The following is a 23,595-nucleotide window of genomic DNA, read 5'->3' on the forward strand; positions in this document are numbered from 1 at the left end:
AGGCCCCTGGCCCAGAGACAGTTGGGTTCTCAGGGGGGTCAGATTAGAAAATACAAATTTAAGACACCCAGTAAAATTTGAATTTCTGATGAACGAATAATTTTTTTTTTTTACTGAGTATGTCCCTAATATAAATACGCCTAAGTGTAAATATATCTATCACCAACCCCGGCACAACGCCAAGCTGAAGACTACAAGTCCCGTAATCCATTGCGACATCCCTTTAGAAACCTTGTCATGATTTCTTGATTCTTCTTTCATTCTTTTATCCAGAAATTCTATAAACCACTCACTGTGTGCCAGGCCTTGTGTTAAGTTCTGAGGAATACATCAGTGCACAAAGCAGACACAAGTCTTTGCCCTCATGGTGTTAACATCTATAATTCTTGGGAGTTTTAAGTGATTTTTCCCGAACTTCTGCCAGGAAGACTTCAGCTCCCATGACTCCTTGTGCTTGTTCAATGAGACTACAATTCCCAGGAGACCTGGCGAATCAGGCCGGCCCCTCTCTTCCTTATTCCCAACTTTCCTCCGGGTCGCAAGGTCACGTCCTGCACAACCCCCTTCCCCCCTTCACCTTCTACCACAGCAAAGACAGGGCCTCAGTAAGTTCTGCCGATTACAGTTTTTTTTTTTTTTTAAGTCTCCGTATTTTCTGACTTGGGGTTTATGTGAAACCTTAGTCAAACGGTCCACCATAGCCTCCTCTCCCGGGGAGTAACAGAATGGGCCTACAACCCCCAGGTGGCTCCGCGCGCGCCGGGAGGACTACAACTCGCAGCAGGCAGCGCGGTGGGCGGGCGGCCCTCGGCGGTGCCCGCAGGACCCCGGAGCGGGCGCGGGCTGCCCGGCGCGGCGCCCGCAGGACCCCGGCACCTACCCATGCCTAGGTGAGTTCGCGTGAGCTGCTGCCGCCGCCGTCCCGTCCCCGCCGCCGCCCTGCGCGGCCTTGCCGCCGGCCAGGATGCTGGAGGAAGCAGGAGAGGTGCTGGAGAACATGCTGAAGGCGTCGTGCCTGCCGCTCGGCTTCATTGTCTTCCTGCCCGCCGTGCTGCTGCTCGTGGCGCCGCCGCTGCCCGCCGCCGACGCGGCGCACGAGTTCACCGTGTACCGCATGCAGCAGTACGACCTGCAGGGACAGCCCTACGGTGCGTGGACCCGGGCCCCTGGCCTTCCCCCGGGGCCGGGCTTTCCCCATGGGCTCCTGACCTCCCCCACCTTTGCCTCCCCGCACCTGACCTCCCGCTCAGCTTCTCCCGTCCCCGGGGCTCCGGCCTCTGCCGGCCAGGATGCCCCCTCCCTCGGTTCGGCCTCTGCTCCCCGGGTCCCAGGACCTGCCTCTCCCACCTGTCCAGCAGGAGTCCAGCCCGCAGACCTCACTTGGGCCGCCAGACACCAGATCCCAGGCAAGTCCGAGCCTGGATACCTGGACCGGCGCTAGGCCCCCAGCTGTCTCTGCCCCAGGGACCCGCCGCGCTGGCTGCTACAGCACCCCGGCCCCGTCCCCGACAAGGGCTACATGCTCCAGAACGCAGAGCTCCCTGCCACCTTCAGGCCAAGCTGCCCCTGCTCCTTTTCTCCTGGGTCCTGTCTCTCTGATTCCCAGCTGGAACAGAGTCCCAATCTTGGGTCTTCTTCACTTGGAGTGAAGCTTCTCAACGCGGTTCTGGCAGGCCGAGCTGGCCACCCTTGCACAGCTCCTGGCACCCCGGTTTGTTTTGTCCAGTGCCTACATTCTGACCCCCTTCAGGGCTCAAGAAGTTCTGATCGCTGACCCCAGCTTGGCCCCGTGTCAAGGCCCATCTCTCCCCAGGCTCTGCTCCCTGGTCCCAGCTCATGAGCCAGGTTCCTCAGGATTCCTTAGCTAATCCTTCAGTTCTCTGCCTTTGGGCTCCTGAAATCCCTTGGACCTCATTTCTTGCTCCCCGCTTTGGTTCATACCCACCCCTCGGCTTCCTGAAACACCACCGGCCCGCCCACCCTGGCTCCTTCTCTCCAGGATTTCAGGCCCCCACGGCTGGATCCTGCCCAGCTCCTGTTCCCCGGCCCTGCTCCCGCATCTGTCAAAGTTCTGACCCCAGTGCCCAAGTCATTCTGAATTTCCCCCTCTTTCCCCAGCCTTGCTGTATCTGGTGTTCCAGAACCTTCTGGCCTCTGGTTCCTCTTCCAGCCCGGTGCTTTAGGCCCTCACAAGTCAAGGCCTGCCCTCCCCAGTCCCCCTGGTCCCCTAATTTCTGAGCTCTGGTTCTCTTGGACTAACCTCTCTTGTGGGAACATCAGGCCTAGCCTGAGCCCCCTGGATCCCCTGCCACTGCCAGGCTCCTGGTGAGCCCCAGTGTCTGGAGATTCCCCTCAGATCCCTCATCACCCCAGAGTTATGTTGTTTCTGTTTAGTGCAGTGGTTGTCAACCCAGGGGTCGCTGAGTGATGACTTTGGGTTGTCACGACTGGGGGGCTCCTGGCACCGAGGGGGTAGGGCCAGGGGTGCTGCTCCACACCCCACAGTGCCTGGGACGGCCTCTCCCAGAGAATGATCTGGGCCAGATTGTCAGCAGGGCTGAGGGGGAGAGCTTGGGGTTACAGTGATGTCTGTAGACCCCAGGCTGTCGACCGGTGGGGAGGAAGGCCAGGAGCCCCTAACGAGGGGGCAGTTCGTATGCGTTGTTCACATGCCCCCGGGGAGAGGGTTTCAGCCAGTGCTGTCACAGGTGGTCTTTGAGATGTGGCTCCTGCGATGGAAGAAGGGGATCTTTAGCATCTTTTGGTGGTTAATCGTAATAAGCTTGAATAGCCATGTGTGACTAGCGGCTGCCGTCCTGGTCTAGAGGATCCTGCAGTCCAGCAGCAGGCCTGGATCCTAGAACTCTCCAGGTCAACCCGTTAGTCCTTCCCGCACCCAGTCACTCCGCTGTCCCCTCTCGCACTGCACTCGGAGCCTTGCCGGGAGCTCTCCCAGCACACCCAGCTCCACTCCAGGACCCTTGGGCAGCTGTAATCCAGCAGCCCGGATGCCCCGGATTCCCCCACTGCCTGCTCAGCGCCGGCCTGCTTGCAGGTGTGGCCCCCTCTCCCCGCCCCAGACCCGCTCCCCGACTACATCATTCTCCTCGCAGGTCTTCGGGAACCTTCTCTCCTTTCTCCCTGCCATCCTTCCCTCCTCTCCTCCTTTACCTGAGTTCTTCGCCCCTGTTCCTGGATTCCTTCCCGTTCTTTTTTCTGACCCGGTGCCTCCCCCGACCCCACATGCCCTCCTTTCTGGCCCCCGTCTTTGTTGCTCATGGTGAGAAACCCGGATGCCGAGTGGCCTCGGGGGTGAGCGGAGGGGCCTGGCAGGGCGCCCACCCGTCTCAGCTCTCACGTCTACACCTCCACCCAGATCACACCAGGCAGCGCCCCCTGTTGGCAGGGATGTGAGGTCCCCACCGCTGCCTGGGGAGATGCTGGCGGGATAGTCAGGGAAGGCCCGGCTCCTCCCCGGTGGCTCCTCCCTGGTCTCGGAACCTCTGAGGGCTGGTCTGCTGGCTCACTGCTGATTGCCCGCCTCCTGGTGTAACCCTTGCTCTGGGCCTCCTTTCCCAACTTCCTGTTCGCTCCTGTTGAGAAACAGGCGGGCAGGGTGCGGGGAAGGGGAGGCGTGTGCTCTTTGAGCTGGGGTGTGACCCCCCCCCCCACGGCCCCCCGAATGGGCTCCGGCCTTTCTGGGCTGGGCTGCTCGTGCCCACCCCACTTGGTCCCCTCAGAAACAGCCCCGGGAGGTGGGCTGTGGGCACCCACACCGGGCGCGGGGACGGGCTCTCTGCCCCGTGCTGGTCGGTGGCTTCGCGCTGCAAAGGACCAGTGCAACCCGCAAGGAGAGAGGACTGGCCCTGGGCCCTCGGTAGAGAAGTTTGTGACCTCTGTCCAGATCTGGCCCCGTTGTGGGAACCAGCGACTTCCGTCCAGGTGTCCAGCGCCTGCCCAGATGCAGGGGTGACCGAGGCTGCGCTGGCTTCAGCCTCATGCCAGCAAAGACGGTCTCTGCTCTTTGGGCGCTCAGCCTCTGGGGGCAGTTGGGGGGCTGGCGTCCACCTGGGTCTGCTCTCACCCCCTGCTTCCTGTCTCTGGAAAGCGGGTCTCTGTGGGCTCCACAGGCGGCCCTCTGTGTCCCCACGCCCAGGTGACAGGTGACATCCGAGCTGCCCCTGGGAGGCTGCGGGCCCCTGGGAGGCTGCGGCTGGGACATGTGGGACACGGGGGAGGGGCCTGTCCGGCATTCCCAGAGCTTCAGGGGCCCATGAAGGTCTTTGCTGCCCTTCCCCCGCCAGGCCCTCCCGGGCTCCCACGGCTCCCACGTTGCCCTAAAGCAGAGGAAAGGCCCCGGGGGTGGGGCTGGGGAGAGGCACACAGCCCCCAGCCTGGGGCTCAGGCCCAGCTTCGGTCTTTGGTCACAGGCCCCGCCCCTCAGATAGCCCTGCCCTTTCCCACCTGGGGCGCTGTCCCTTCTGTGTCCTGCTGGGCCCCTCCCCCGGACCAGCCCTCAGGATGAGCTGTAGGAAGCAACCCTTTCCCGATGGCACATTCTTGGGAAGCAGAGGTGGGGACCTCGCTCCTGGCCCTGAACTGAGCCTGAGTCCGTCTGGGCCTGGTGCATCCCTGAGGACACAGGTGTCGCCTTGCCCGGCAGCCTTGACCTCCAGGCAGCACACTCTGGCTCCCTGGGGGAAGCAGAGCTGTTTCTCTGCATTGTTATTTTGACATTCACTGTGTGGGTCTCCAGCTGGAGGCCCTAAGGGCCACATCTGGCCCCTTGTGCAGTAGGGTTTGTTTGTTTGCTTTGTGCATCCTGGGTCAGCCTGGGACCTGTGAGACATTTTGGACTCTCTGTGTGCCTTTGTCACCTGGGTGATCTGACCTAAGAATCTGGATTTCTGGCAGCATCCCGCTGAGTGCTGGTGACCCTGGCAGCTGGGGGCCTGCCTGAGCCCCCTTTCCCATCAGTCCAGGGATGGCCCCGAGGGCCCGCCGCTGCATGCTGTGCACCCGTGGGTGCTGGCGCCCCCTCCTCGTTCCCCTGAAATGTCCACGCAGCTTCTCGCCGCCTTTCTCCAGTAGAGCTTTCAGGACAGCAGTGCTCTGTGTCTGAGGGGACCTGCTGGCCTTAGAAAAGCGCTCTGTGCAATGCTGGCTGTAGCCTACTTCTGTTCAGGCGGGGAGGGGTCAGCTGCCTGGAAAAGCTTGTGAGTGGGGAGGGGTCCAAGCCGGAAGCAGCCTCTCCCTCCCTCCCTGATTCTCTGGCACTTTCTTGAGCTCCCGGAGGAGAGAAAGCTGGGTGGTCCTGCCCCCAGGGCACACCAGGCCACATCTGGCATCATCTGTGGTTACCCTGACTAGGGGGCTCCTGGCATCGAGGGGGCGGGGCCAGGGAGGCTGCTCCACACCCCACAGCGCTCAGGACGGCCTGGGGGGAGCAGTGTAGCCCTGACTGGAAGAAGATGGACAAACCCTGGTGTTTTCCTTCCTGAGGGGCTTCGGGGAGACCGGGCGTTGGTTCGTTCCATGTCCTGAGCCCGCTGGGCTGGGAGCCGCCAGGCGATGCTGGGTTTGCACTGTGGTGAACGAGGTCCCTACCCCTGGAACCCTCGGGCTAGTTAGGGGAGTAGATAGCGAGGGCCCCGGGGACATGGACAAGGCCGTGTTAGAGCTGTGAGGGGAGGGGGCCCTGGTCTGGGGAGGGCGGGATGGGGGCCACTGATCAGGTCGGCCAGGGCAGGGTTTGGGTTTTCCTCAGGTCATTGGGAGCTGTGGGGGGCAGTCCCGTAGCCTGGGGGCTCCCTCTGCTGGGGACTAGACCCTGGAGTGGGTGCTGGGCTCTGTGCTGGGGGTCTCCTGACACCCTGGGCAGGGCGTGAGGCAGTCCAGGAGCCACGGGGAACGCAGAGGAGGAGGGCTGGGGAGCAGGACCCGCTGGGTTCCGATGCCTTCCGGGTAGGTGGCTTGGGGCGTTGCCGGCTGCCTCTGTGGGGTGGGGTGAGGTCACGTGGGGCGGGGCCACAGCACCCAGCCTGGCAGGCAGCCCGCACGTCCTCGCGGGGCGGCTGGGTGGGCAGGGAGCACGTCACTTTCTGAGGGATGACTGTGGCCGTGGCGCAGCGGCGGGGGGAGGGTGCCAGAGCAGGGACACTGGGTCCAGCCCTGGTTTAGGAATGTAGGGGTGGGGGGGGTTGGTCCGAGGAGAAGGGTCTTAGTTTTCGTTGAGTTCTCGGAAGGCCCCGCGAGCCCGGGGTTGGGGTGGGTGCGGCTCCGGTGGGTGGGCGACCAGCTGAGGGACCCCTCCCTGCAGGCACGCGGAACGCGGTGCTTAACACGGAGGCGCGCACCATCGACGCAGACGTGCTGAGCCGGCGCTGCGTGCTCATGCGGCTGCTGGACTTCTCGTACGAGCGTTACCAGCGCGCCCTACGCCAGTCGGCCGGTGCCGTGGTCATCATCCTGCCGCGGGCCATGGCCGCGGTGCCGCAGGACGTCATCCGGGTGAGGCCCGCCCCGCCCCACCGGCTCTGGCTCCATCCAGTCCAGCCCCCGGTGCCCGCCCTCCAGGGGCAGCCCCGGGCCCCGATGCCCGAAGCCGCCTGAACATTTGTCTCTCCCGCAGCAATTCATGGAGATCGAGCCCGAGATGCTGGCCATGGAGACCATCGTGCCGGTGTACTTCGCCGTGGAGGACGACGCCCTGCTGTCCATCTACGAGCAGACGCAGGCTGCGTCCGCCTCCCAGGGCTCCGCCTCTGCCGCCGAAGGTGGGCTCGGGGCGGGGGACGTGCGGAGAGGGGCCCCGCTGTGCAGTTTCCAGGACCCCCTCTCCCGGGTTGGGGGATGCTGCGGTGAGCTTGGCAGCCGGGAGCTCTGCCGTTTGACAGGTCCGGGGGCCTTGGGGGAGAGTGAGCTAGCAAAAGTGGTCAAAGAATTGAGGCAAAAGGATCCAATCGCTGGTGTAGGAAAAGGAAGCTGGTCCTCAGAGCCAGCGAGAGTGGGCAAGGCAGGCAGGTTTGTCCGCACAGTGGACTCTCCCAGCTCCTTGGGGAAACAGTTTGTGGGTATGTGTTTAAGCTGTAAAGGAAGGGTCATTCCTCCTGGCCAGATTATAAGCTGCGTGGATGCTAGACTGGGGTGTGGCAGACTGTGGCCCTCGGCTGCCTGTTTGTGGAATTAAAGTTTTATCGGCACACAGCCAGTGTTACACATGGCTTATGGGCTTTCACACTACAGTAGGAGAGTTCAGTGGCTGTGACAGACTGGCCCACAGAGCTGAAAATTTCGACTCTCTAGCACTTTACAGAGAAAGTTTACCAAACCCTGGTCTGGATTAAAGTCTGGACAGTGGCCTCTGCATTGCGGCAGCACAAGAGTGAGTTTTTGGCAAGATCTTAATTTCTAGTTAGAGTGGAAGGGAGGAGGAGTCGTCAGCTACTTGGTGGAATGTTACGCAGCTGTTAAGAAGTGGCATCAGGTGTGAGAAAGTGCTTATTTTACGTTGGTCGTGGAAAAAAACAGAATATAAGATCATAGGTCAGGATCACAACACTTTCTTAGGCATAGCTTGTTTGTTTTGGAATAACGCTAGGGTTTGGAAGAAGTTGTGGTACGGTTCCTGAGAGGCACCCTCCCAGCTCCCCCAGTGATGACACCTCCCGTGGCCATCACGATTGTGGTTTGTGTCGTCATTGTTGTTGTTTTTTGGCCGCACCGCACGGCTTGCAGGATCTTACTTCCCCGACCAGGGGTCGAACCCGGGCCCTCGGCAGTGAAGGCGCGGAGTCCTAACCACCGGACCGCCAGGGAATTCCCACGGTTGTGTTTTTAAATGTGTGAGGAACGGAAGGGCTTGAGACAGGGTGAGCTGTCCGGCGTTTTAGGGCAGCCGCTGCCCCCAGGTGGAAAGGTGGCAGGCGCAGTGGACCACTGGCTCGCGTGGAGCGAGGTGGGCCCCACCTCACCTCGGCTCAGGAGAGGGTGGGACCTTCCTATTTATGAAACTTTGAGTTCTTGTGCCATCTTGGCTTTCGGGGCTGGGCTGGAGGATTGTGAGCCGTCTGATGGGAAACCCCTGTTTTGGGGTCCCCGCTGAAGTGATCCTTGGGAAGCTGGGTCGGAGGTCGTGCACGCGCCTTTGTGGTTTAGGAATGGTCCCTGACGGTCCTGCAGGGCGAGGGCCTGAGTGGTGTCCGGGTGACTGTTTCACCGGCTCTTGTACTGGACACCCAGGTTCTCTCCCGTGTCTGTTTACCACGTTGTGTTCTAGTCTGTGAGGTCAGTTCTGCGTTTGCTCAGACTGAACCCCTGGAGTCTGGGGTGCTGGGGTGGTGAGCGTGCCGGCTCTGGTCCGGGAACCCCCGGGCTCGGGCTGACCTCCCCGCCCCTGTCCTCAGTGCTGCTCCACACCGCCACCGCCAACGGCTTCCAGATGGTCACCAGCGGGGTCCAGAGCAAGGCCGTGAGCGACTGGCTCATCACCAGCGTGGAGGTGAGTGCCCGGCGCGCCTCACTGCCCGTCCCCACTAGAGGGAGCCACTGACTGGGAAATCGGCTCAGATGGCCGCCCGCCCGCCCTATGGAGAGATGGGCCTCCAGCCACACACCCTGCCCGGCCTCCTCCCCTCCTCACCCCTGCCCCAGCGAGAGCCCCCTCCCCGAGTGGCCGGCCTTTCTCCTGACAGTACCATCCCGGGAGCTGAGCTGAGCTGGCGGAGAGCAGCCTAATCTCGCCGCGGGAGCGGGGTGTGTGCAGGCATCCAGGCCAGAGCAAGCTCCAAGCCCGCCCCCGGCATTCTCCCCGCCAGGGTCAGCCCCATGGGCCGCCTGTGGGCTTGTCTCGCCGCACGCTGCACCCGTCGCCCCCAAAGAAAGCCTCCGGTGGTTTTGTGTGTCCCCCCCCACGAGGAGGCCGCGGCTGAGGCCTTGCGGAGCTGCCCTCTGTCCGGAGAGTAAGGGGCGTGGGGCCTCGGCACATGCTGCCCCCGGCTCGGCCCCCCCGCGGGCCCTGCTCCCGACAGGATGACTTTCCCGGCTGTTCCCTGCTGGGCTTGACTGGGGGCCGGTTTACGCAGGAGGACCTCGGCCAGGGCACCGGACCCCGACCCCCCCCCCCCACCCCGAGCTCTTCCTGCGCTGTCGGGACCTTGCCGTGCCTGCCGTCAGTGGGGCTTGGCCTTTGAAGGGTGGGCCTGGTTTCCCGGTGGCCAGCTCCGGCCACCGCCGTGTCCACAGTGCAGCCGGCAGAGCCGAGAGCACTGCCGCCGGGTGGGGGACGGCCGCGGCCTCGGGCTGGCTGGCCCTTCACGCCTGTGTCTCTGCAGGGGCGGCTGACCGGGCTGGGCGGAGAGGACCTGCCCACCATCGTCATCGTGGCCCACTACGACGCCTTCGGGGTGGCCCCGGTACGTCCGCGCCTCGGGGCCCCGTGAACGCCCTGCGGGATGGGTGTTATCGTGAAGCTTCACTCCCCCAGACGAGGGGCGACAGCAGAGGGAGGGGCGGTCCCCGGGGAGGCCCACGAGACCCAGCCCTGGGCTCTCACTGGGGGCCGGTCACGCAGGCACCTCGGCCCGGTACGGCCGAGACCCCCGTCCCAGGAGGAGGGCAGGTGCTCGTGCGGACCCCGTGTCTGCACAGACACTGTCGGGACAGGGGGCCCCCGAAGTCCGGTTCCCGGCGCCCCCAAGGGCTGGCCTGGCCAGCGTCCCTCCAGGCTGCAGGCCACCCGGGGCCGTGCCCTCAGAGCCCCCGGCACGGTGGGGTGGGAGGTTCCTGCTGGAGAACCAGCAGCCAGCTGAACCGGACAGTGGGGGTGCTGGGAGGGCCTGCAGCCGGGCGTGCGCCCCTGACCGCGCCTTGCGGGCCGCCCCGCCTGGGAGGCCAAGGCTGTCCTTGAGGACGCCGGGGCCCAGAGGCCGGCCCTGGACAGTGGGCTCAGAGCCGTGTTCTCACCCTTTTCATCATCCACCCCTACGGAGCCTTTTTAGACACCTGTGTCCTCGTTTTCCCTTTCCTGTGAAATTTTCTTGAATTTTTGAGATGTGATTCCCATAACATAAAATCCATCCTTTTAAAGCACGCAATTCAGAGGTTTTTAGCGAATTCACAAAATGAGTGAATTCACGTCACTGCTCTCTGCTTCCAGAGCATTCCATCCCCCCAAAAGAAGCCCCGTCCCTATGAAGTCACCCCGCCCCTCCCCCAGCCCCCGACAGCCAGGAACCCCACTCTCCGTGTCTGTGGATCGGCCTGTCCTGGACATTTCCCCTCGGTGGGGTCGCACCCTGTGTGTCCTTCTGTGTCTGGCTTCCCTCACTGAGCGCCCCGTCGCCCCCACCCCGTGAACTTGCACGTCATCGCACGCCGTGTGTCTGTTGGTGCGCTGTGACTGTGGGAGGGTCCCAAGCCGTGCAGACAACCCAGTGTTTTTCTCTCCAAGAACCAGTCGTTCCCTGCGGGGAATGTTGCCTTAGAGCCCAGGACCCAGACGCGAGGGGGGTGTTCACAGCGCGGGGAGGCAGAGGGCCGGAGGTCCAGCTGGAGGGAGCTCCCAGGGCAGATGCCCAGGCTGGACGGAGGCTGCGCACGGGGCTTCCCGCGTGCATGGAGGCCGGGCGGTGCCCAGGAGCCGTCGGTCTCGGGTTGGGGCCACGCAGGGCGGGAGAGCCCCGCTGTGCTGGAGACGTGGACCTGGGGCGAGATGCGGAGGGGGGTTGGGGGGAGGCGAGACGCTGCATGTGGACGCGGGGTGACCTCGGTCTCCTCTCCGCACACCCGCAGTGGCTGTCGCACGGCGCGGACTCCAATGGGAGTGGCATCTCCGTGCTGCTGGAGCTCACCCGTCTCTTCTCCAGGCTCTATACCTACAAGCGCACCCACGCTGCGTAAGTGATGGGGGCAGGGCACTTCCGACCCCGGAATCGCTGTGTCGGGTCGTGGGGCCCAGCTCCTCCCGGCTGCATCCCCGGGAATCCCCCCCAGGAGGCCGGGCTGCCCTCGCTCCCGGAAGAGCCGGGACGCTCCAACGGCAAGAAGCAGAAATACCTGCCAGCCGGTCGCTCAGGCTGGCGTCTCCCCGTCGCGGCCGGGGCACAGCTGGTCACCGGTGTGGGCGCTCGTCACTACGCCACGCTGCCCTGAGATGGCAGGGCCCCAGTGACGAGCGAGTCTCCCTGAGCTGCTGGGCCCGGCCCCACGCATGCAGATGCCCTGGGTGGCAGGGGTGCTCACGTCCCGGGCGGGGAGGGGAGGTTGAGATCAGGGTGTCAGCAGGACCGCACCGCCTCCTGAAACCCCAGGGGAGGGTCCTTCCTGCCGCTGCCACGTTCCAGCAGCGATGGATTCTTTGGTCCTAGCGTCACGTGTCCCTCTCTTCCTCCGGGTGTCACCCCTCTCCTATAAGGACCGCCGTGGCCACGGCGGGATGGATGGGGCTGGGGGGGTGGTGCGGGGACATGATCCTTCACGACACCCCTGGCTTTAGTCCTGCTCGAGGGGCGGGGTGCTGAATCGCCCGTCACTTTTCATTTCCCAGTTGGTCCACCTAGTCTCTCCTGGTTTCGAGAGTTCAGTGAGGCCCCTGAAGCCATGCTTCCCGCCAGAGGGGCAACCAGAGCTGTGCTTCTCACCTGGAGCCCCCGGGGAACACTGGGCCATGTCTGGGGACATCTGTGATCACGATGACTCGGGGGCTTCTGGCATCCATTGGGCGGGGGCCAGGGGTGCTGCTCCATCACCCCACAGCACCCAGGACGCCCCGATGTCAGCAGTGCCAGGATAGGGAGGCCCAGCCCTGAAGGCTGCTTGGATTTCGTACTTGCGGGGGGGACCAGCTCCTCGTTGGGGACCTGGACTCCCACGTGTCAACACTGGCGCCCCACTGCTTCCCGCCAGGTACAACCTCCTGTTCTTTGCGTCTGGAGGAGGAAAGTTCAACTACCAGGGCACCAAGCGCTGGTTAGAAGACAACCTGGACCACACAGGTGAGCGGCCCCAGCGGCCAGGGTGGGGTCTGGGCCCCCGGTACTCCCCGCCACCTCCACCCACCAGCTCTCACTGCACTCAGACTCCAGCCTGCTCCAGGACAACGTGGCCTTCGTCCTCTGCCTGGACACCCTGGGCCGGGGGGACAGCCTGCACCTGCACGTGTCCAAGCCGCCCAGGGAGGGGACGCTACAGCACTCCTTCCTGCGGGAGCTCGAGACGGTAGGCGCCCCGCCAGAGGCCAGGCTGGGACGTGGGAGCTTTGCGCACCCTGGGGCCTCGGGTGAGCCTCAGGTGGGTTTTCGGAGGGGGGGGGGGCAGGTGGGCCTCTTCCTGGGTTCCAGAAGCAGGAGGTTCGGGGAGGGACTTGGGGCCCGCCGCACGTGAGGGGCCTCCTCCACAGAGACAGGCGGGGCTGGGGCGCGGCCCGCGGGTGCCGGGCAGAGCCTGACGGTGCCCCTCGCAGGTGGCCGCCCACCAGTTCCCCGAGGTGCGGTTCTCCATGGTGCACAAGAAGATCAACCTGGCGGAGGACATCCTGGCCTGGGAGCACGAGCGCTTCGCCATCCGCCGGCTGCCTGCCTTCACCCTGTCCCATCTGGAGAGCCACCGTGACGGCCAGCGCAGCAGCATCATGGACGTGCGGTGAGCACCGCCGTCGGGGCAGGCGTGGGCCGGGGCACCGGCAGGCGTTCTGGAGGAGGTGGCGCTAGAACTGAGGGGCGTGAGCCCGGGGAAGGGTGTGCCTCGGTGGAGGGAAGACTTGGGGGGGAGGAAAGGCGGGGGACCTCCCGGGGCAGCCCCCCACCCCACGCCCACGCCCACTCGGGTCGGCATGTGTTGCCTCTGAGGCTCTGTGTTGTTGGCAGCCCTTGGTGTCCCTGGGCTTGTGGCCGTGCCACCGTCCCCGCCTCCGTGGTCACGTGGCCTCTCCCTTGTGCCTGTGTCCAGATTCCCCTCCTTGTAGGGACACCAGCCGTGGGACTTCAGGGCCCCCTGCTCCAGTGCGATCACATCTTAGCTAATAACGTCTGCGGAGACCCTACTTCCAAATCGGGTCCCGTTCCCAGGTTCCGGGTGGGCGTGAATTTGGGGGACACCGTTGCCCCCACTACAGGGCATTACAGCAACTCCACCCTCAGCAGCCCGTGGAGGCGGGTGTCCTGACCTCCCTCGAGGTCCAGAGGAGATCGGCCCCGGGGCCGCCAGTCACCGAGGCAGACGTGCGTCCCCAGGGCGCAGGCTCGGCCCGGGTGCCCAGGGTGCAGGGCAGCCCCGTTGGGGACGGGCCCGGCCCAGAGAGGAGCCCGCAGTGTGGGGGGCGCCCGTCTGCTGGGAGGGCTGTCGCTCTGCTTGTCTTTATCGTTACCGGGTATATGCTCGCTCTTGGTTTTCGGCGATTATGGATGACGCCAATTCCTGATACGTGTGTTTTTAAAACTTGCCCTCGAAGGTCCCGGGTTGACTCTAAAACCCTGACCCGAAACACGAGGCTGATCGCCGAGGCCCTGACCCGTGTCATCTACAACCTGACGGAGAAGGTGAGCCCCCGCCCGCAAGCCCCCCACCCGCCCGGCCGCTGGCAGGTCTGCACTCAGCCGCGTGCCCTCCTCTCTCCGCAGGGGACGCCCCCGGACATGCCAGTCTTCACGGAGCAGATGGTAACGGGCGGGCAGGGGGGACTGGCGGGGTGGGGGCGGGTCCCGTGACCACAGCCGCTTGCCCGCAGCAGATCCAGCAGGAGCAGCTGGACTCGGTGATGGACTGGCTGACCACGCAGCCGCGGGCCGCCCAGCTGGTGGGCAAGGACGGCACCTTCCTCAGCACGTTGGAGCACTACCTCAGCCGCTACCTGAAGGAGGTCAGGCCGCACCACGTCAAGGCCGACAAGCGGTGAGGCCGGGTGCCGCCCCGCTAGCCAGCGGGTGGGCTCTTCTAGGGCCTTCCTCCCCCCAGGGCCGGATGGAGCAGACAGAAACACTGGATGAAAAATAAACACGATCAGTGAGAAGTGCAGGTGCCCCGTTAAACGAGTTGCAGGTGAACCACAAATTGTCTCAGTGTAAGTATAGCCCACGCAGTGTCTGGGACGTACTTACACTGGAAGCCCATTTTTTCTGTATCTGCAGTCCCGTAGGACTGAAGCCATGTGTTTTATGTGGCGGCCCTATACTCCCAGCTACCCTTCGTGGACCTTTTGTGTTCTGGGCCTCGGGTGACTCATACCCCAGGTCCCCTCCTGCCCGCGGGATGCTCTTCCCCACTGCAGGCCTCCTGAGTTTCGTCTTCTTGCTGTTCAGTGCTCCTTTGCTCCCTGGTTGGGCTGAGCAAGGACCGAGGAGGGGTGTCTGGGGGATCCACAGGCAGGAGACACCCCCCGGAAAGCTTGGTGCCCCTCGCTGGCTCTCCACCTTCCTCCCAACTCTTGGCGCTCCAGGGAGAGCAAGCTCTTGAATAGAAGAAGAAACTGAGGCTCAGAGTGGAATCACAGCTGTGGAGCTGGGGGCCTCCAATTCCTAGGCTGTGGTCGTTCTCCCTCCATAGAAAGGCTTCCCAGACTGGATAATTTCCACAGTTACCACACTTTGTTTTAGAGGGTACACCCCAGAAAGCAACAGGAAAGACATTAGTTGAGAATAAAGGACGGTCCTTCCCCAGGAGGGACGATGGCAGCCTTGTGCAGGCACACACCTGGGGTGCCCCCTTCCCCCGCCACGTTCCTAGGCTGGTGGGACCTCCGGTGGCCCTGCTGTCAGGGTGAGCCTGCTGAGAAAGCGCTCTCTCACCAGGGACCCTGAGTTTGTCTTCTACGACCAGCTGAAGCAGGTGATGAACGCCTACAGGTGAGCGCCCTGGGTCACCGTCCGGGGGACTGGGTCCTCGGGACAGCTGGGGAGCAGCCCGCTGACCCACCCCGCCGCCCCCTCCCCTCCCCAGGGTCAAGCCGGCCATTTTCGACCTGCTTCTGGCCGTCTGCATCGGTGCCTACCTCGGGATGGCCTACACGGCGGTCCAGGTGAGCAGGGGACTGGGGGAGGCGAGGCCTCTCGGGAGACCCCTTGGGCGGCCCGAGGGCCTTCCTGTTGGCGGGGTCGCCTGACCTCACTGGAGCGCTCCCGCTGCCCCCAGCACTTCGACCTCCTGTACAAAACAGTTCAGAGACTGCTGAAGGCCAAGACGCAGTGACGGGCCGCTCGGCGCCGGCAGGAGGGCAGGGCCTTGCCCCGCGGCGGCTGTAACCGTGAATTACACAGCTTTTCTGTGTTGCTCTTGAGGATTTGGGGGCTTCTTTCTCACGTTTATCCTTTGAGCTCCCTCGGAGGAGTGCTGGTGGAGGTCTGGTCTGGGGCCTGGCCGCAGACTCGGGGACAGACGTGCGGATAAGCCCCTGCCCTGGAGTCGGCCCCCTGGCCCTCGGGGCGTGTAAGCCACGCCAGGACAGAGGAACCGTGCCCAGCTCAGCCTCGGCCTCACCCCCGCCCGTGATGCTGACCGTGGACCTGGTGGTCGCAGGCCGACAGGGTCAGGGCCAGGCCGCCCCCGTGCTGGCTCTGCGTCTGACCTCGAGGCCGTCCCCACCCTCTCCGTCGACCCGGGTACTCTCTTCCCTCCCGTCGAGAGGGTGGCGCCGCCTCTGGGTCTCTGGGTTCTGGCCGCCCCCTCGCAGCCTTGTGCCGTCACCCAGCCGGCCCTGGGACGCGACTCCCCGGAGCCCCCGTGGGCGGCTGGCGCCTCGGACACCTGGCAGCCTCCCCAGGGGCCCTTGTGCTGCTCACCCTGCTTCGCGCTGCCTCTGCCCCTCCTGCCCCTGCCCCGGACTCTTGAGGCTCCGCGCCCAGCCTGTCCCCCTGCGGAGCCTCCCGGGCGGGGGGTGGGCAGCCCCTCTGCCCCTTGCCCTGGGCCTTGGTTTCCTCATATGCAAGGAGGAGGATGCTTTCGGGGGGAGTGAGCACCCCCCACCCCCACCCCAGGAGGAGACGTGACCATGGGAGCAGCTCTTCCCTGGGGCCCTGAGGGGGCGGGTCCTGGCCTGAGCCCCACAAACCAGGTGCCTGGTGGGGCCTGAGCCGCTCGGAAGGGGTGGAGCAGGCAGGGCTGGGACTGACCTCAGGGAGACCCAGGTGTTCAGATTCATTAGCAATACAGCCAGTTAAGTGTTGAGTGCTGGGGGGCCATGGGCCAGGAGAGGGGACTCCAGGGGCCTCCTGGCCACCAGGGAGGGCCCACCTGCCTTCCGGTTCTGAGGGGCCTGAAGGGGCTGGGGACTGGCTCGCTCCCAAAGCCGCCCGACGCTCACTGGAGGGGACGGGCTCCTGGGGGCTCCTGGCTCGGCTGACCGTCCCGTCAGGCCTGGGAGGGGCAGGCGTGGAGGCTGCAGGTCCTCTGTCTCGTCCCACCCTCTCCCTGCCCGGTGGCCCGTCTCCCCCAAAGACTGTTTTACTGAGTGTCCCGCCACCTCTGGGGTGGGTATGGGCCCGGCCCATCCTATCCTTCCCCACGTGTGAGTGTTTGAGTCGTGGACGAGCTGTGGTTGCCGCGTGAGCGTCCTTCCTCCCCAGGGCGCGTGGTCAGGATCGCTGACCAGTTGGAGCTCAGGATGCTTGTGGGACACGGCTGGACGATCAGAAATAAAGCCATAATGAATGACAGCCTTACGTGTCCTGTCCTGTCGGGGGCCGGGGCCTCAGGGTTCAGTCCTGCCCACCTGAAAGTGGTTTGCGTTTCCCCGGGGGGTGGGGGGGCCTGGTTCCCGTATAAAGAGCAGGGTCAGCATCCCTCCTGCCCGCAGCCGAGGCCACCACCACTCCTCACTGCAAAGTGGGGGTAAAATCCAGCTCAGAGCTGATGGGACAGTGGGGCATGTTCCTTTCCTGCGGTGGCTGTACCACGAACTCGGTGTCTCAAAACAGCAGGGATTTGTCGTGTCCCAGCTCTGGACGCTGTGAGGGTGAGGATCCCAGGTCTGTCCCGGCTTCTGGTCTCTGTGTCGCGTGGCCGTCTTTTCTGTCTTCTCTCATAAGGATGCGTCTTTGGGTTTAGGGCCCATCCTACTCTAGCAGGACTGCATGCCAACTAATCACATCTGCAGAGGCCCTATTTCTCCATAAGACCATAAGTCTGAAGTTCCGCGTGGATGTGAAATTTGGAGGGACACCAACCTGATGCAGGGGTGCCGCGGCTGTGTGAAGGCCACGCCCACTGGTCAGGCGCCGCCCCCCGCCCCACCTCCCAGCCGCAGACCGGGCTCCGGGAAGGCCCTAGCTGGGCTGTGGTGCCCGGTGCAGCTCAACACAGGGGTTCTGGCGTCGGGCTCTCTGCTCTGGGCCTGGGAGCTCCCGAGGGTCGGCCTTGAACAAAGCCCTAACCTCAGGAGCTTGGATTCTGGGGGTGGGGGGGGCATACACACAGTACAGAGACGTATGCTGCGGGGACATGAAGCCATAGGCGACGGAGGCAGTACGGGGGGTGCAGTTTGGACGAGGCATCGGGGGAACCAAGGGAGGGGGCTGTGGGATCGTTTATCCCAGGGAGGTGGGACCCTAGGGGGCTGTGGGCAGGGCAGGGGGCGGGGCCTGACTCAGGTGCTCACCGGCGCCCTCTGCTGGCGGCTGCGGGGAGGACAGGCGGGGGAGGGCGCCAGGCGCCGAGGACTGTGCTTGTCCAGGTGGGGGCACAGGAGGGGAGGAGTGGGCTGGGTTCCCCGAACCCAGAGGAGGGGCTAAGAGGGTTAGTGCTCCTGGGACCGTGTGGGCCAGACCGCAGGGGGCTGCTCAAGTTGCCTTAGTGACGCCCCTAGTCAGGGTCAGGGTCACAGCTCCCTCTCCTCAGACCGTCCTCACCTCCCCCAACTGCCCTCCCCCACCCTGCCCCCCACCGCCCTGAGGCTGGAAGGTGGCTCTGGCCCCAGCACGGACTCATGTAAAACTCCCCACGTCTGAGGGGCAAAGCCAGCCCCTCATCTCCTCATTTCAACACAGGTTGATATTTCTTCCTCGTTTTCCACAAAACTGTTCCATTGACTGTAGTCAAGAAAAGGAAAATCGCAACAACACCGGCCCGGCGGACAGAGACAGCCACCATCTACATGCTGGAGCCTTATCCTGTCCCCACACCCCCGGGTACGTGAGTGTGTGTACACGTATGTACCCGAAACCTCGTTCTGGAATTGAGGTTCGTGTATAAAAATGGTTTAAGTGTTTCTCTCTGTAGGCATAGTGGACAGGCACCCATGAAGCTATCCCACATGGAGGGCGTGGTGTGTGTATCGTCCCGAACGCCCCCGGCTCCCTTTGCACACCCCCCCCTCCGCCCTCCTCCTCCCCAGGCGCCCGCTGGTCCTGTCACTACAGATCAGTCTTGTTCGACTGTGGAGTCAACCAGTATTTCCTCACCTCCCTGCCACGTGCCAGGTACCATGCGGGGGCCCGCAGCCGCCGCCGCCAAACGGGAGACCGTGGGGCTCACGGTCCACTGGGAAAGACGGATAAGTAAAAATAACGCCCGGTGGACATGAGGGGGCTCTTGAGTGAAATCGGGATGACAGGACGGTGGTCCAGGCAGAGGGCACAGCCCGTGCAAAGGCCCTGGGGCAGTACCATGCCTGCTGTGTTGCAGGACCAGCGAAGAGGAAGCCTGTGTGTATGCAGCAGAGTGAGGGAGGGGGAGAGAGGGAGGAGGGGAGGGCAGGGAGGCCCCCAGGACGCTGGTGGGCGTTTGCATTCTGCTCTTCAGTGTGATGGGGAGCGGTAGGGAGGGATGGGCTGAGGAGAGGAGGGATGTGGAGAGGTCACTGGCTCCCAGGGGACAGTTACGAGGATGACCGCGTTCCCTGGGCTCCCTCGGTGCCCATGAGCGTCACCCGAGGTCCCCATCAACCCTGGGCAGCAGCAAACGATTTGGGCAAAGGTGTCCTCCAGCGAGGGCATTGCACCCCCCATGGGAACTCCCAGGGGGTCACATCCAGTGGCTCTGATCTCTTCCCAGGGGTCTTTGTTTTAAGGCTGTAAAACAGTAGGAGCGTCCCATGAAACCGCCTCGGTCCCTCCCGCTTCTGCACAGAGGCACCATCCACTGTCTGTAACTTGGTCATTCTTTTAAAAACGTTTACCTGCACATTTATGGATCCAGGGACAATATTCAACATTGCTTGGTGTGTGGCCTACACACCTTACATGGGTGGCATCACGCCATCCCTCTCTTGCATTAACTCTTGCTTTGGTATCTCCCACTTACACCCCACACCCCTTTTCCCTGCTGTGTAGTATTCCACCCTCAGAAGACACAACTTACCCACCTGGCACCCTGCTGATGGCCATACCATCGCAAGCCTTCATAGGTGCCTCTTGGGAGGGAGCGTGTTTAACCAGAGGTCAGAGAACTGTGGCTCATGGCTGCGTCCGGCCTGCTCCCTGTCTTTGTAAGTAAAACTTTATTGGCACACGGTCACACCCAGCAGACAGTGTACGGTCCACGGTTACTTTCTCACCAGGGACCCACCAACCCCCAAGTGCTTACCTTTACGGCTCTTTCCAGGAAAATCTGCGGCCCCCAATATGCCCTCTGGTTTTTCTCCTTTCTCATCGTGGGAAAACTTTGGCCGCTACCAGAGCAGAGTGGCTCTGTGGTCCTTTTGCAGGGGGTATACATCCTTGGCTTCTTTCGACATTTCAGTCTCAGTTCTGAGAGTTACTGCTGATTTTAATCGCCGTTTGACCTACAGCAGGTCCAGAGGAAATCAAGCCGGGCTGGGGGGAAAGGGGGCAGGTGGACCATTGCAGGAACCGTGAATGAAGTGGGAGTGTCATTCCTGAGTGCAGTGTGATGTAGTGTCTGCCGGCTATCTCACCGGAGAGTCACTGTTTCCCCCTTTGTGATTAATAAGCAATTTGCCGGGAGGTCCTTCAGTCTATGCAAATACCACTCCTCCTCCAGGTCACCCCACAGTGTCAGCGCCCACTGACGATTCCTGCCCAAAACCAGGACCCTGGTGCCCAACGGGGACCCTCCTTCCATCCCTCCTTCCAAAGGTACAGGTCAGGATCACATACCTGCTTTTATGTCTAATTTGCAGAGAACAAAAGGGAAATCCAGGCAGGCGAAGCATCTTGCCTTGAGGTCGCGTGGCGAAAGGGCACAGCTGGCGTTCAGAGAGCTTTTTTTAATTAAAAAAAAAAAAAGTCTTATTGAGATATATTCACATGCCATAAAATTTACCCTTTTAAAGTATAGAGTTCAGTGGATTTTAGTACATTCACAGAGACGTGCATCCATCACCTCCATCTAATTCCAGAACATTCCATCACCCCAAAAGGCAACCCCGTCCCCGTGAGCAGTCACCCCCATCCCCCTCCCCCAGCCCCTGGCAACCACGAACCCATTGTCTGTCTCTGTGGATTTGCCTGTCCTGGACGTTTCACAGAAACGGAATCCTACAATACAGAAACCCACGCGGTTTTGATGGCAAGTTACTGGATCACACTGAGGCTGGCTCATTCAGAAAAGAGAATTTATTCATGTCTTTTTCATTCTAACTTGGGGGGGAAAAAAAAAACCCCTGACGACTCTGGCATTCCACATGGCATGCACCCAGCCCCTCTTGTTCCCAAGCTCAGATTCCCAGGGCAAGAAGCCCTGTGGGGCAGGTGTCCACTCCTGTGGCGAAAGGGTGGGGGGAAGGGGCCACGGCTGGATCTCTATTCCTGTTTCCAGCCCCTCCTTCCTTCCTTCCCCTTCTCCAGGCTTTCTCAGGGTTGGCCAAGCTGTGCTTCAGACCTCCCCCTCCCCGACCCTGTCCTGTCCAGGGAGTGGAGTTTGCTGAAAGAGGGAACAGGGAGGGGTTTGTCCAACGAGGAATAATTTCCCATCCCTGAAGCCAAATGGTGGGGACCAGGGAGGATCCGGGGTCCCTGCAGGAAAGTGGATGGACAGCTCCTTCCCAAGAGAGGGAAGGCAGTGGAGTTGGGGGCACTGAGACCTGGAGAGCTCTGGCTGCTCTATGTCCTTAGATGTGTAAAGGTGGCAGGCATCTGGGGCAGGGGGGGACGGCGGTGTAGTGTTTCTGGGGGACGCATCCTGAGCCCCTAGGCCCTTGTAGGATGGGCCTAGGGCTTCAACCCCCTGGAGTGTGCCAGAAGAGCTGTACACAGCCTGGGCAGTGAGGGTCTTCGAGGCATGGAAGGGGCAGCGGCAAAGGGCACCCGGGTCTAAGGGGACGGGGTACGGCTGACCATCACCCAGGAAGACACTCAGGCTGGCTGTGCAGAGACCACTGAAGGGAAGGGGCCACCGGCACAGGGCAGCTCCAGGCCGGGCCCCTCGCCCCACTTGCTGACTCTGCCCCGCTGGCTGACCAATAAGCCCCAAGCAGAGGGGGGCAAGGCAGGGACTCAGAAAGGACATTTCCCTTCGTGGGCTCAGCCCTCTTCACACCCGCACCCTACGAAGTGAGAGCCTTGCCAGTAAAAGTCAAGACGGGAACGCGGTGGATGTCTCTTCATAACTTTGCTGCCCTTACCTGGAGGCAGAGTCCCAGGCCGCACCTCAGACCTCCTGCAGGATCGGGATCTGCATTCCTGGCCGGATGCCCAGGTGGTCTCGTGCACATCTGAGAGGTGCCAGCCGGGACTCTGCCCCCTGACCCCAAACTGGCCCCTCTGCTGCTGAGGTAAGCACCTTACCTGTCCACATCCGCAGTTCTCACCTGGGGCGGTTCTGCCCCCAGGGGACCCTGGGCCGTGTCTGGGGATATCTGTGGCGGCCACAACTGGGGGTGCTCCTGGCACCGAGTGGGTGGGGCAAGGATGCTGCTCCGCCACCCACAGAGAATGACCTGATCCCAAATGTAGACAGTTTTCCTTTAAGATAAATTTATTTAAGTTTGGGTAGTTATTTTGAGAAACCCTATTCTGGGAGATAAACACTAAGCAAGTGCAAAGGTCCTGGGGCGGGTTTTTGACGACAGATCCAGAGAGCCAGGCAACTTGCCAGAAACCTCCCAGCCCCGGATCCCCCAACAGGCTTTGTTCCCACCCTCATTGCCTTTTAAGTAACAGCCCAAACCGTGGGCCTCCTGCCATGATGCCAATGTGACAAGGTTTCCTCTGGCTGCTAATAAGTCAAGAGAGTCAGCCTCGAGGGCTTTAAATGCTTTCAGGCACACAGCCTCAGTTTTCTCTGCCATGACCTTTTCCCTGATACGGCTGAGGTGTGTCAGGGAATAAACTCCAGGGATGAGTATTGTTCAGGATGTGGGATGCTGAATTTAAGTTCCCGGAGGTCAGACTCAAGCTAGACTGGGCTGTTCCCCTCAGTGGAAGAAAGAGGCTGAGAAAAATGCCTCTTTGACTCACAGGAGAGCCGGTGGGGTTTTATTTTTATTCTTTTAAACGACTCTCCCGGCACATCAGAGGGCCACAGGGCTTCAAGCATCCTGTCTCCATGGAGACAGAGCCTGTCTCCAGCCTGGCTCCACAAGCCCAGCCTGGGGCTGAGCTGAGAACCAGGGGCTGGGCAAGGCCAAGGGGCAGAATGTTCTAAGAGGACTCTGGACCCCTCACCCGGGCTCTGCTCCTCCCCCAGTCCTGATGTCCTACTCCTGTCTGGGGGTGGGCAGGTGGCTTCTGGTAACGGTTATGATAATAGCCATTTATTGAATGATAAAGATGTCCCAGGCGCTATGCTGAGCCTCACCTATTAGCTCACTGAATCCATGCCAGGGGCTTCACCCTCTTAATCTCACTTGGCAAATAAGGAAATGGAAGCTTGGCTGTGTAAAGCGTGGGAAAGACGGTGTGGGATCACGGGAAGCGTGTGGGTTCTGGAGTCCAGCTGGTTGGGTTCAAATCCCAGTACTCTCACTGTGTGACTTTGCCCAAGTGACTTGACCTCTCTGGGCCTGTTTCCCCCTCTGTAAAGTGGGTATGAGAACAATACTTACCTCTTATGTTTGCTATGAGAGTGAGTTTGCCTGGGGAGCAAAGTTTAAGGGGGGGTGCCAAAAAACATCATCAAGATAAACATTATTTTAATGCAATAATTTTTTTCTTGAAGATCTGGGTTGTGTTATTTATTTGTTTTTATTATTTTATTTATTTATTTTTTTCTGCGTTGGGTCTTCGTTGCTGCGCATGGGCTTTCTCTAGTTGCAGCGAGCGGGGCCTACTCTTTGTTGCAGTGCACAGGTTTCTCATTGCGGTGGCCTCTCTTGTTGCAGAGCACGGGCTCTAGGCGCGCGGGCTTCAGTAGTTGTGGCGCACGGGCTTAGTTGCTCCGCCGCATGTGGGATCTTCCCGGACGAGGGCTCAAACCTGTGTCCCCTGCGTTGGCAGGTGGATTCCTAACCACTGCACCACCAGGGCAGTCCAATGCAATAATTGAAAAAAAACTAAAAGTAATGCTGAAAAATCCATGGTGAACAAAATGTCAACATTTTAAATAGAATCAGAATTACTGAGGTTTCCTTTGGCTCACTATGGCACTGTTACTGATCCTGTTTTTATTTTAAAATAAAAACAAAGAAAATAAATTTAAAATGAAGTCCGTGTTGGTAGACTGCCCCCAGTGGCTGTGTGTTGCTCTTTCTCTTACAGCCACTGATCCCTG

The 23,595-nt window shown here is 61.7% G+C and overlaps 1 protein-coding gene across 5 annotated transcripts; it reads left to right on the top strand.

The window, feature by feature from the left end:
- Window positions 1-794: 794 nt before the first annotated feature.
- NCLN (nicalin) lies at window positions 795-18,180 on the top strand. 5 transcript variants are annotated; one of them, XM_059060035.2, is made up of 15 exons: window positions 795-1,148; window positions 6,320-6,510; window positions 6,632-6,776; window positions 8,406-8,500; window positions 9,333-9,413; window positions 10,792-10,895; window positions 11,905-11,993; window positions 12,077-12,216; window positions 12,461-12,639; window positions 13,448-13,535; window positions 13,617-13,655; window positions 13,727-13,887; window positions 14,784-14,837; window positions 14,932-15,010; window positions 15,124-16,643. In XM_059060035.2, exons 1-15 carry the CDS (start codon window positions 965-967, stop codon window positions 15,178-15,180), a joined length of 1,686 nt encoding a protein of 561 aa, XP_058916018.1. In that variant the 5' UTR covers window positions 795-964; the 3' UTR covers window positions 15,181-16,643. The 5 variants fall into 5 exon arrangements, with proteins under 5 accessions (XP_058916018.1, XP_058916017.1, XP_066889222.1 ...); XM_059060034.2 differs by having other exon boundaries at window positions 799-1,148; window positions 13,724-13,887; XM_067033121.1 differs by lacking the exon at window positions 15,124-16,643 and adding an exon at window positions 17,973-18,180 and having other exon boundaries at window positions 835-1,148.
- Window positions 18,181-23,595: the final 5,415 nt, after the last annotated feature.

This window comes from Kogia breviceps, chromosome 4 (assembly GCF_026419965.1).
Source record: "Kogia breviceps isolate mKogBre1 chromosome 4, mKogBre1 haplotype 1, whole genome shotgun sequence".
NCBI lineage: Eukaryota > Metazoa > Chordata > Mammalia > Artiodactyla > Physeteridae > Kogia > Kogia breviceps.

Excerpts from the sequence above, each read along its gene's own strand:
- NCLN (XM_059060033.2), top strand. The coding sequence starts at position 965 with ATGCTGGAGGAAGCAGGAGAGGTGCTGGAGAACATGCTGAAGGCGTCG. Across the intron at positions 6,777-8,405 it reads CTCCGCCTCTGCCGCCGAAG|TGCTGCTCCACACCGCCACC; the intron begins GTGGGCTCGGGG and ends CCCTGTCCTCAG. Across the intron at positions 13,656-13,723 it reads CAGTCTTCACGGAGCAGATG|CAGATCCAGCAGGAGCAGCT; the intron begins GTAACGGGCGGG and ends GCTTGCCCGCAG.